This window comes from Vitis riparia, chromosome 4 (assembly GCF_004353265.1).
Source record: "Vitis riparia cultivar Riparia Gloire de Montpellier isolate 1030 chromosome 4, EGFV_Vit.rip_1.0, whole genome shotgun sequence".
Taxonomy (NCBI): Eukaryota; Viridiplantae; Streptophyta; class Magnoliopsida; order Vitales; family Vitaceae; genus Vitis; species Vitis riparia.
The window spans coordinates 1,584,059-1,596,990 of record NC_048434.1 but is presented as its reverse complement, the minus strand read 5'-3'; the positions used below and the strand labels follow the sequence as shown (position 1 = coordinate 1,596,990).

The 12,932-nt window shown below is 28.4% G+C and overlaps 1 protein-coding gene across 1 annotated transcript; it reads right to left on the bottom strand.

Moving 5' to 3' along the window:
• Positions 1-7,171: 7,171 nt before the first annotated feature.
• Positions 7,172-8,344, bottom strand: LOC117912374 (transcription factor MYB1-like). Its single transcript, XM_034826938.1, has 3 exons — positions 8,148-8,344; positions 7,914-8,043; positions 7,172-7,825 (listed from the first exon to the last, which is right to left on the bottom strand). The coding sequence occupies exons 1-3, from the start codon at positions 8,278-8,280 to the stop codon at positions 7,264-7,266; spliced, it is 825 nt and encodes a 274-aa protein (XP_034682829.1). The 5' UTR covers positions 8,281-8,344; the 3' UTR covers positions 7,172-7,263.
• Between the last annotated feature and the right edge of the window lie 4,588 nt (positions 8,345-12,932).

Here is a 12,932-nt window from a genome sequence, read left to right as displayed (position 1 = left end):
TATGTACTAAAAATTTTAGATTTTCAAAACTCGATCCCAAACCCACAATCAATGTATATTTGATATCTAATTCAACCTGTAAGGATTACTAAAAAAGATATGATATGAACAATGAATCGACTTCAAAATAAAATTATTTTATCGATAATATAGATCAAATGTGAAAATGATACAATACAACTAAATGATATTGGTAAAGCAATAATGATTAAATAAATTAATAAAAAAAATAAAAATTTATAACACGAGTTGAATAACTGAGAATAACTAAATTAAACTTAAAACAAATCAAGGAAATGAATTATATGCCTTATAGATCTAATAAGGAAAAATGTTTGAGCTAAGTGCTCAATTACTTACTCTTTGAAGCTAATTTTATCTTTTCAATCGGCAAAGGGAGGCCTCATCTTGAAGTATTAAAATCTATAAGATACATACAAGATTCAATGAATATTTACCGTACATGGATATTAAGATGGTTGATATAAAAGTAAAAATAGTATTAAAATATATAATATAATATTTTTGGTATATAAAAATTAGCATAGCATAAGCATAATAACTTATAAATAACACAAGATCCAATGAATATTTATGATACACAAGTATTACTAGGATGGTTGGTTTAAAGTAAAAATAGTGTTAAAACATATAATATAATAATTTTATGGTACAAAAATCAGCATAGCATAATGTGATTCGACAGATTGTCTACATCCATAAGAATAAGGAAGAAGACTTTCACTATATGTCAAATTAGGGTTATATAAAATAATATTTATATTAACCCTCAGGTAATGAAATTTTAAAGATACCCCTGAATTGTATCGTAAGAGGGTATTGCCTCCCCCCGCGCACCCCCTAACCTATCATTTGCCCTTAACAACAAAAATACAAGTTTAAATAGCAAATGTTGTCGTTCTACTTAGCTCTACTTCGACATTTGCTATTTTTTTCTTCATATATGTTTTTCTCTCAATATGAGCCACATACTATAATATCGTTTCATATCAACACAAATCCTTAGGATCTTATTAACTTGGATCATATTGCCAATGAACTCATCTCTTGATCGTCCATCTAAGGGCATAACAGAGCACTTTTCCATTTTAGATTCCACTTTTTAGACCAACATTAATACCCCTTTCCCTATCTTGTGGCCTTTTATCTTGCTATATAAATGGTGTGGAGTTTTGAATTAAACTATACCTCACTCATTGAATATAAATTTCCAAAAGTCTTATAATTTATTTCAAATATAACATGGTATCTAAATTGTAAACATATGTGAGGAATAAATAAATCTTTTAAAATAAAGTAACATTTATTTTTGTGAACTTAGTATAAATCATATTCATTTTGCCAAAAACAATTCAACATATATCTCATGTCATTAATAAATAAACAAAGAAAATGAAAAAATGAAAAACTACGATTATCCTTTCCCCTTTTCCTTTTCCTACTACATATTCTACATTTAATAGAAGTTCACTATATAAGCATTTCCCTTTTCAATCATCCGGGCTGGTTTGGTAATCATGGGCCTAGTTAACGAACATTGCTAAGCCCAATTAGCCCATTGCCTTTTACATCCTTGTCAGTGTTTTTTTATCTCTTTAATAATAATTATAATGTAAAAAAAATTATCTTGAATGTAAGGTTATTTTGGTACTCTTTATTTAAAAAATAATTTGGGAAAGCATAAAATATTAATTTAAATATATTTTTATTTTTTCTTTTCAACGTCCAAACAAAGTCTAAGTAGCCAAGTCTTACTAGCAAACCCAAGGCTTAGAATTTTGAAGACTTCTTAATGGAGTTGGTAACACGTCGCTATATTTCTATACAAATGAAAATTAATTAAGAAAATGAAATGCAATATCAAATACATCAATGGGGGTGATATTTCAAAGCTTTGAAAAACCACATCTCGGAAATCACGTGTTTAGAGAGTGACTTGACTTCCACACGTTGTGTAATTGTTAATTGTTTTTCAACAACTTTTCCCTTCGATCTCATAATCTCATTAATGCCATATAATATTTTCTATCATTGGGAGTTTTTTTCCTCTTTAATTTTTATTAAGTATTAATTTTTCCAACGGTATGAAAGGTCTTTGGCAATAATGGTCGATGAATGTGGCCTATGACAAGACATTTAACATTTGGCAATAATTTTTATACTTATTTATTTTATTTTTTTATTGTTTTTATTAGTGGTTGATTGTTCTGAAAAAGTTTTTAACATTCGATTCCCTCTTGTTACCCCTTTTTGGATGATTTCTTTTATTATACTTATTTACAAATAACGTTATTTTATGTAAATATTTTAAAATTATTCTTTATATTTTCAATTGTTATTTGATATTATAAAAAATAATTGAAATAATTTAAAATCAGAATACAATTTATGTTCTTTGAATAAGATAAATGATTTTTAACTCAAAAATCAATTTTAATAGCTTTTTGATACAAAATAGTTTTTAAAGAAATTTATTATGAAGATTCATTTTTTTTTTTTATCAAATTCATTTCCCTTAAATATTAAAACATTTGTTGATTTATTTGAAGAAGGAAAACTATTGATATTTATAAATAAATAATGTCAATTTATATTTTATCCCCTAAAAATAATAGCTACTAGACTTAGTTGCTATATGACAAATGTATAATTTAATGGGAGAATTACCTGATAGGGTAGGCTTGGTAGAACAATTACTAAAAAGTGTGGTCTTTTCTAATAATTCTTGGGGAGAACTTTAATAGGTTTATGTGAAACCAATGTTTGGTTAATCTTGATTTTGATGATAACAAAATAAGGTTTAGAACTAATGATTATATTTCAAGTGTGATTAGGCAAGACGATTTCCAAAGTGGCAATCACAAAGACAAACCAAACTAAGGAGAAATCATGAAGAAGAAGACCACCTCAAAGAGAAGTGTTTTTCAAGACCCAAGCTTTATAAGATCTCTTTGTAAGGTTATTGGTGCACTAGAATTTTCATTCATTACATTCTTTACTTATGCACCAAAATCATCCAAGAGTTATTTTGTTTTAAATATTTTAAGAATTGGATGATTTCATGTTTTTCAATTAAAACCTTGTGTTAAATATTTTTCAAACTTGTTTTAAAATGTTTTAAGTTGAAAAAGTTGGTTGTTGAGCCAAAAAAATGGCTCAACCGGTTTAACCGGTTGAGGAACTAGTCGACCGGTTGTGCTAGTCCGGTCGAGGGATGCCAAAAAGTTTCTCTCTCTCCTAGTGGCCTTTTCTTCCCGGTCAAAGTGATTTTCTTCCTGATCGAGGTTCGATCGAGGTGATTCTCTTCCCAATCGAGATCCGGTCAAGGACTGATCAAGGTTCGATTGAGGCCCAACGATCACCTGCCAAGCATTTAATGCTAACAGCTAGTCAACCGGTCGACCCCTAGCTCGACCGATTGAACCCCCAAATGACTAGTTTGACTTTTCTCTTCTATAAAAAGGTTCCAATCTTTATTGTTTAAAAAACATAACCTTCCCAAACCTTTTTTGAATATATTTGAGCTTTGGAAGAGTGTTTTTTGAGTGCACCATTGTTCTAAAACTTGCATATCTTTAGTGCACCTTTCAATCCTAGTATTATTGTATCATTTGAGCTTAAAGTTTTTGTATTAGGATTTTGTGAGATCATTTATTTGTAAATCTTTGAGATGAAGTTTCTCAAGTGTGGGGTATTACTTGAGGGGTTGTTCAAGAGTGGGATATCTCTTGAGAAGTGTAAAGGGTGCTTGGAGCCAAAAGTCCAAGAGGGTGAATTGGAATCATAATCCAATTGTATTGCTTAAAGGTTTGGTTTGGAAGCCTTGAATTGGTGGAACCTCAAACTTGGGATTGAAGCTAGAGGAGAGTGGATGTAGGTTGGGTTGCTCCGAACCACTATAAAATCTTGTGTTTGCATTCTCTCTTCCCTACTCTTTTAATTTATATGCAATTGTCTTTATATTGTTTATTATATACTTGCATATAATTGTCTCTTACATTCACATAGTTTAAATTTATAAAAAGAGACCATCACCCTATTCACCCCCCCCCCCCCCCCTCTCTCTCTCTCTAGGGTGATTACCATAGGTTAGATTAGCCTAATTTTTCTAATAATTTAATATACCAAAATTGTCTTTTAACTAAAACTTTTAAAATTTAAAGCATTTCACTTGATTTATCAATACATTTATAGTACATGGGTCCCATATTTATTGTAATTATTGATATTCAAATTTTAAATCAAAATTTTGGGTTTAACCCTTACAATTATATATAATTTGTTATTTAAATTTACTATTTAAAAAAATACTTTAAAAAATATTTTCAAAATATCCTTTATTGTTTTTTTTACATTTTTTTTTATTTTTATTCTAATTTTTAATTTTATTAAGAAAAAAATAAGTTTTATAATTATGTAATAAAAATGATGATTTTTTCATATATATATATTATAATTTTAAATTGATAAATTATGTTTTTGTATTAAATTCAAGGAAGATAAAATGTTTAATTTTTCATTCAAATTCTCTAAAAAGAATAAGAAAATGATAGAGAAAGTTTAATTATTTTTTATTTTTTTAATAAAATAATTTTAAAAAATTTATATGATTTTTTTTCTTTTGCATAGTGTTTTTTATTTATTTTAATTTTCATATAATTTTTTTTTCTTAATGCATCGAGTAAATGATGTTAATATATTTGATATGTTGAATATTAATAAGGTATAAAAGGTGATCCTCAAGATTATTACTTTTATTATAAAATACAGGTACAACAAAAATATATTATAATTACAATATAAATACATTTACATTACAATACATTACAATAAAACCTAATTAGGAAAATTTTGAATTTTTTTTATAAAAATGATAATTTTGTATGATCATACCATATTTCACAACATACCTATATCATAAATAATTTTTTAAACCAAATAAAATACTAATTTGAATTCACGATATATATATATATATATATATATATATATATGTACAAAAATTATTAAATAATGTCAAAACACTAAACAAATGTTATTAATATATTGATACGATGTGTTAATACCAATAGGGTACGAATAAACATTTTTAAAATTATTACTTTTATAATGAAATATAGGTACGACATAAATGCATTATACTTACAATATAAATACACTATCATTACAATATATTACAACATAATTTAATTTATTTTTATTTAATTTTTTCATGTGTTATATTACCCAATGAATAATTATGAGTTATTTCATTTAATAGGTGTGTGTTAGTCAATTGAATATTTATATATTATTCAATTGATGAGTGCTCATAAAAAATAATTATTCATTATATTATGATAATAAAGTTTTTAATTGTATGTTTTATATATAAAACGACATAACAACTTTAGGATATGATTTTTATTTATGAGATATTGAATTTTTTTTTTACAAGGTTCTTTAAAAAATCTCAATTTTTTTGAAAAAAAGATAGTAAATTTTTAAACAATCACTTATTGTTCAAAAGTGAAGAACGATTTTTTCGAGTTGAGAAATGTACTGTTGATTACCTATCAACCTGTACTTATCATCATGTATGAACCTCACATCATTGACAATCTCAATTTATTTATAAATATTATAGAAAACATATTCAAAGGTAAAATTGTCCTCTAAAGAAGCGAGCCTTTATAGTAATTATTTTTTCCAGCCTACTCTATTCGGTAATTCTCCCTAATTTAATTTGATTATTTTTTATTGAATTATTTAAGTCATATCGGTGAATTTCTTTCAAGGGAAGAGAAGTTAAAGGTAAAAAAAAAGGTAGGGGATTAAGGGTTGGGTTGATACCGTAAAATTTAAGGTTATGTTAGGTTATGTTTTATTCTTTGAAAAGTTGAGGGAAAGAAAATAGAAAAAAAAAAGTAGAATAAAAGAAAAAATAAAAAAGATTTAAAGTTAATAAATTATTTTCTTATAATTTTCAACTTATTTCGTTTATTTTCCTCAGATTAAATAATTTTAAAATGCATAAATTTTTAATCAATTTTAATTATATTTGATTTGATTTAATTTTTTTTTATAGTGAAACTAATTATAAGATAATTATTTTTTTTAGCATTTTTTTTCTTTAATATTTTTGGAAACCAAATATAACCTAAATAAAAAAGGGTAAAGAAAAAAATATTAAAAAATATATCAAAGTAAGTTAACATTTATAAATTTTTGTTAACCAAACCATCCACATACAAATAGAAAATAAAGAAAAAGAAAAAGATTTTTAACTTGGTTCAATAATCAATATAATCTCTATATCCACAAAATGCATCGATACTTAACAATTCATTAATAAAAAAGAATGAGAAAAGTTACGATGATGAAGTTGTCGAAAAGCCCTCTCAATTATAGTTAAACTCTTTAAAAAATAAAATCCTAAATATAAAATAATTAAATATATAATAAAGATAAACTAAATCAACCACCACATAAAAATTTTCTCATACTGTCCCATTCAACCAGCTTAGCAGGAGGCTAAGCTTGAACCCTGGTAGCTAACTTGACAACTCCAATCCCAACATCTTAGACGAAGCGTAATAAAATTGAACAATTTTACGATGTTTCTCTCCCGTGCATCAAAAGCTCATCCTCATTTTCTTTTACATGAAAACCAACTTTTATAATGTTCTCTTCTTTCCCTTTTCTCTTGTAGATGAAAACTGAGAGAATATGAACAGACGGCATGCTTTAAATGGGAAAGCGCTGTGGTCATAATGATAATAAAACAGTACCCCTTGTAGGGAAAACAAGGGGGAAAGTTTTTTTCTTTCTTTCTATAATTAGAGCGGGTCAGAGCTTGTAGTTCTTGACCCGTGAGTCAGTGACCACTCATGGCTGCACTCACATGAGTCACATCTATGGAAAAACGTGGATAAAGGGAGCAATATAAAATAAGTTCAAATTTAATAAAATTTTTATATAATTTTATGCTATTTATATTCTTTTCATAGATATATATATATAATCAAAAAATTAAAAATTTGGAAGAATATATAAATTTTAAATAATTAAAATTAAAACACATGTATGAAATTATTAACAATTTTGCACAATTTGTCAAACTAAATAATAAAATTAATTTTTATTTAATCCTCGTCTATTTTCCCGCACATTCAAACAAGCCCTCTTCCTCAAACAATTGATGAGGAGAGGATACTGACTAAATTATTATTAAATTTCAATTAATTAATTACAATGGCAAAATCAAACAACATTTACATCATCATCTCCAACCCACCCCTCAGACTCAAAGAGAAAGGCCAGTGGTGAAAAATCTGAACCCATGTAATACTGAGCTTGATCAAGGGAGTCACTGGCCGCCCAGTTTTCAGCAATTTCCTGCACTTCAGTATTGCACCTATTATCGATATTTCTCATTTCAGATGCTTCAAAATCATTAAAATTTATAAAGTCATCGTTAAAAATCTCTGACACACTAATTTCCCCGGGGTTTAAATCCATTATGATGTCTGGTGAATTGTCAGTGAATTGGGGCTCTGATGCAGTAGTTTTGGAGAAGTTTTGATCCATGGGTGGTGGCAGTGCTTCGAATTCAAGTTCAGGCTGCAGTGGAGTGGCCAAAACATTGGTGAATTGCTGTAGATTTGGAGGAAGCAAATCTGATGGAGGAGAAGTTATCATGATGGGATTTTTCTCTGAGCTTGAGGTTTGTCTTGCTGGAGCTTTCTTGGCGAAGTTGGTGTTCCAGTAGTTCTTGATTTCATTGTCTGTTCGCCCTGGAATTCTTCCAGCTATCAGAGACCACCTACAAATTCAAAGCATGAATATTGCTATTTATTTATGAATTCTTAAGAATGAAAACTAAGAAATGAGAAAGAATTGTCAGTATATACCTGTTGCCCAAGAGCTTGTGGAGCCTAATGATGAGGTCTTCTTCTTCAGGAGACATGTTACCTCTCTTGATATCAGGTCTCAGATAATTCAACCACCTCAATCTGCAGCTCTTACCACATCTTTTAAGGCCTGCAACCAACCAACCCATCAACATCAATTCAATTCTTCTTCCTTAAAACCTTTTTCTTCATTTCTTTGATACATTTTCTGTTCAATATATTTATTACAGTTACCTGCTTTTTTTGGAATGCCACTCCACTTTCCTTCACCATGGACCTTGATATACTCTACAAGAAGCTCATCTTCAATGGCCGTCCAAGCTCCTTTATTCATTCCCTCCTTACTACAGCAAGGACCTCTCCCCATTTTCACCACCCACTACTCTCTTTACAACTGCACCCACTTCAATTCTTGTAGAAGATAATGGTTAATTTCCCACATATGGAGAGGGAGTTCCACATACTTATAGGAGGGAAAGAACCCAAAAATTCTTAGAGAATTAACAAGGGTTTAAGGTTAATAAGTATATTAATTAAGAATATTCATGTTGTTCCCTGTTGCATGTGAAGTAGAGGGGCCTAGGGCTTTGTCCATATTGATGAAGCAAAGGATTTAGTATTCAAAGTGCTTTCATTGGTTTCAGATGGGAGCAGGGAGGAGCCCCCACACAGGCAAAGCTGGTGGTGATGACTACCTACCAACTGGGTCAGTTCTTGGAGGCTTGTGGAAATGATTCACATGTGAGGTTTGTTTTTTTTTTTTTTTTTTGGAGAAATATGTTGTGGGTTTTGTAATATTATGGTGGTCATGTGGTTGGATGTTCATGTAATGATAACTTTGTATAGTCTTTTTGTGATACACGTTCATCTTCAACTACCATTCCGAATTATTCATAGACTAACTAACTTTCCTTTGAATTTTTGAAAGTTGGTTTTCAAAGTTCAACAAAGGAGTGAGGTATACCAAACCACCCATTAACAAGTACAGGTACTGATCACCACATGGCCAAATCCCTTTTTTTTTTTTTTCTTTTTTGTCTTTCTGCAATTTATTTGTCAGGATTCTTTGATTTTTCTCCCAGGCGGGCAATGAAGGCTGGTTACATCCTATGACTAGTTTGATTGGCTACCCGGATAATCTTTATTTTTGTAATATGACATGATACACTAAAATCATATATTTAATAATAAAAAAATATTATATCCTCATATATTATATTTAGGGGGTGTTTAACGGGAATCGGAACAAACATCTTATTCTTTTCCTCTCTTTTTCCTATGTTTAGATAAATTTTATTAAAATAGAAATAAAATAAAAAATAATTATGATAGAAATCAAATCTCATTTAATTATAAGTGGAATTTTAATTTGTCGTAAGTAAATGGTATTATGATGTTTTTTCATCCCATAATAAAACTATTTTTTTAGTCTTATTATTTAATAAAAAAAACTCTCAAAATTTGTTTATTTTTAAAATAAAAAATTTATTTTAAATTATATGTAAGGATATTATTATCGATTTATTTCTTTTTCATTCTCATTTCTATTATTACCAAACATTATAACGTAAACAAATAATAATTCAAATCTTGAATTCTTAAGTTCATTCAAATACTAAAAATTGAATCACCAAATTCATTTCTATTAATAAAAAAAATAAGAATGAAAACAAAATATTTATTTCTATTTCTTATTTTTGTGTACCAAACACCCCGTTAAAGAAATATTGTCCTAATATATTATATGTTATGTTATGATTATATTTGATTAAAAAAAATAGAATGATAACAAATTTATGGTCAAAATATTTAAAATAAAAATATTATATTGCTTTATTAGATATAGAATATAAATTGTATATATTAAAATTGTATTAAATAATATGTTTGTTAGTATTATTTTACATTATATTTTATACATTTTCAAGTTTTTTTTTAACTACAAACTTATCTTCTCTTTTTCTTTTTCTAATCAAAATCATGTGTATTATAATATGAGCAATATAGAATATTGAAAAATAAAAAGAGGAAAATTCATGAGAAATGTAAATTTATGATTAGTAGGAAAGAAATATCTCATATCTCAACTCGTAATTATTATATCCCTTGGATAGGAAATGCAAAAAAGAGACGGGATAATTAATCTCATCACTTATTTTCTTTTATATTTGGTTAAAAATAAAGATGATAAATGATGAGATAATTTATTAAATTCAATACTAATTAAATATATTATATGATATATTATTTTATTTCTTATTTTATTATATGTTATATTCAAGTGATCATATATGACCTAAAGATAAATCCTATTTGTCAAAAGTAATCATATAAATCCTATTTGTCAAAAGTAATTATCAAAGTACAACTTTGATTAAAATTAAACAATCGAGCTTGCTCTATAAGTGCAAGTAGATGCAATAGGATTCTCCCCCCAAATTTTCTTCCTTTGAATCTTATTATCATGCGGTAATTGCGGACATGGTAGTGACGAATGTCTCAAGCCCATACTAATCTTCATAGGTCAAAAACGAAAAAAGAATGATCAACATGAGCCTTACTAGTCACTCGTCCATCTTATTACATCACGTCACACCTACTAAACCTTGGACCTAGCCACGTAGAAGCTAAAAAAGAATGATCAATATGAGTTTTGGGACTCATTCATCTACCTCATTATGTCACATATATTTCACAATACTAAACCTTAGACATAATTGTTTATAAATAAAGATTATGTTTAATTAGTTGGATATGATATGATAAGATATGTATATATCCTAAGATATCATATCAATATGTATATTTTATGATATCCAATGAATATTATTTTTATATATGCAATGGAAATTATATATTAAAGTACCAATATAGAAAATTATTCAAAAAATAAACAAATTTGATAATAAAAATAAATTTTGTAACTCATGGAATATGTGTATCTCATATCTTAACTTCGGATTATTATATCACATGGATAAATATGTTAAGGAAAATATATGATAATATATCTTATTAATGATCTAATATTTGGTTGAAGATTAAATAAGGTAAGTAATTTTTAAGGTTATTTGATTAAAAATGATCAAATCATCCCTATTTTGTAAAACTAATCCTTCATGTTTTTTCAACCTAAAAAATACTCATTTTGAACAAAAATATTCTCATATTTTTCTTGCAAAAATAGTATTTTATTTTAAAATACACATATAAATAATAAAAGTGTCGAAGGGTATTTATATCAAAATTAGGTTACAGTTCAAGTTTAAAAATGGGATATATTAGTTTTACAAATTTGGAATCTTTTCATCATTTTTAGTCGATTAATCCTAATTTTTTCTACTTATCATATTTCATTTTCAACTAAACATTTCATATCATGTCCAACAAACCAAATTTATCTCTTAATATAAAGTTAAGATGCCAAAGAAGCTAACCACTTGAATCCTATAAAGGGGAGAATACCTTTTCTATTGCCCAGTTGTCTGCCAGCCGGTAAAGGTAAATCTGGCCTCCTTGATCCTCGCCCCAAAATCAACGCGTGAGTTTGGTGCTTTCCATTAACCGCTCAAATCTTGTCCTCAATGAGTTCCCGAGTAAAGTAAGCAAGCATACATTTGAGAATTAATATTTGGGTAGAGTTAGAATCTCTAGTTCTATAAAGAAAATAATTTTTTAACTAAAAAATATATATTTAGCAAACTTCCAATAGAAATTAATTTTTAAGAACTTATTCTAAAAATATTTCTTTAAAAAAAACATTTTCACACTTAATAATTGAAAATACAGATAATACCCTCACCAGAAAATGATTATTAGACGTCAATAAATCTAAATTTAATAAATGGAAATGATCACTTTTTATTACACTTAGTTATCACTTATATTATAATCAAATAATAAACACAACAGTAAAAATGATTATGTAATTGAGACCATTTTTTTTTCTTGAAACAAATTACAATTTTCTTTAATACAATTAGAATCAGTTTTAATAGTACGTAATAGTTTCTGCATAGCCCTGCAGGCTCGTTCGTCTTGCACTTGCCTGTTTGGTCATCGGTAAAATGGTGGGAGCAAAGCGCAGTGGCTAAACCCACTACCCACATGTGCATGGGCATGGGCATGTAAAAACTAGAGTAATTAAAGTCAGTAGACACCATTTCCCATACCCTGACACCCGAATAGCCGGAGAAGAAGAAGAAGGAGAAGACCCATGTGCTCTGTTTGGATTAGAAAAATCATAGAATTTATGACTAAGTGGACGGTGGATTTTTTCGTGCGGGACCTGAAATATGAAATGTGAAGTGTGAGTTGTGAATGTGGTGTCTTTAAAGGAAGGTAATGGCTGAAAGAGGACAGTGTGGCAGTGACTGTAGACTGTAGACTGTGGAGGAGAGTAATGGGTGGATCTGAGCTACCCACGTGTGTGGACTTTTCACTTCACATCACCCTTTTTTTTTAACTTTTCTTTTTCTGAATGAAAGCCGAAAGGGACTATATATCACATTTGGAAACACACGAGACAGCTTTTGTGGTTTGTGGGGGAAATTGGAAATCTTATCTATCAAAGAAAGCAGCACGGACTACGAGAAATTAAGCTACGTATTTGGAATTTGTTATAACTAAAGTAATGAATTTCACCGTATTAATTGTAATAAATATTAATTAAATAATATTTATGACTTCCATTAATATTCATTAATAAGAATATTAATGGAAGTTATTTAAAAAGCCTGTAAAAGTATTTCCCATCCCTTATAATATACACCTTTGTTGAGGTCTCGTATTCTCAGCGATCCACGTAGTTGCCCAATGGATGGATATACGATCTCAACCAATGTAAATCCCTGATTCAGCTGTTCCTACAAAAGGCGTCCGGACGGGGTGTCCGGACACATCCTCCGATGGTTTTGTCAGCCATGGAAAGAGAGATAAAAGCAGATGGCACAGTTGGCCTTTTACTAGGTATTGAGAAACTTACCTCCCCTTTGCGCGAAGGTTCATATATATAACCTT

Coding starts and splice junctions, on each gene's coding strand:
- LOC117912374 (XM_034826938.1), bottom strand. CDS start 8,280: ATGGGGAGAGGTCCTTGCTGTAGTAAGGAGGGAATGAATAAAGGAGCT. Junction 8,044..8,147: donor TGGCATTCCAAAAAAAGCAG/GTAACTGTAATA, acceptor GGTTGGTTGCAG/GCCTTAAAAGATGTGGTAAG. Junction 7,826..7,913: donor CACAAGCTCTTGGGCAACAG/GTATATACTGAC, acceptor TTGAATTTGTAG/GTGGTCTCTGATAGCTGGAA.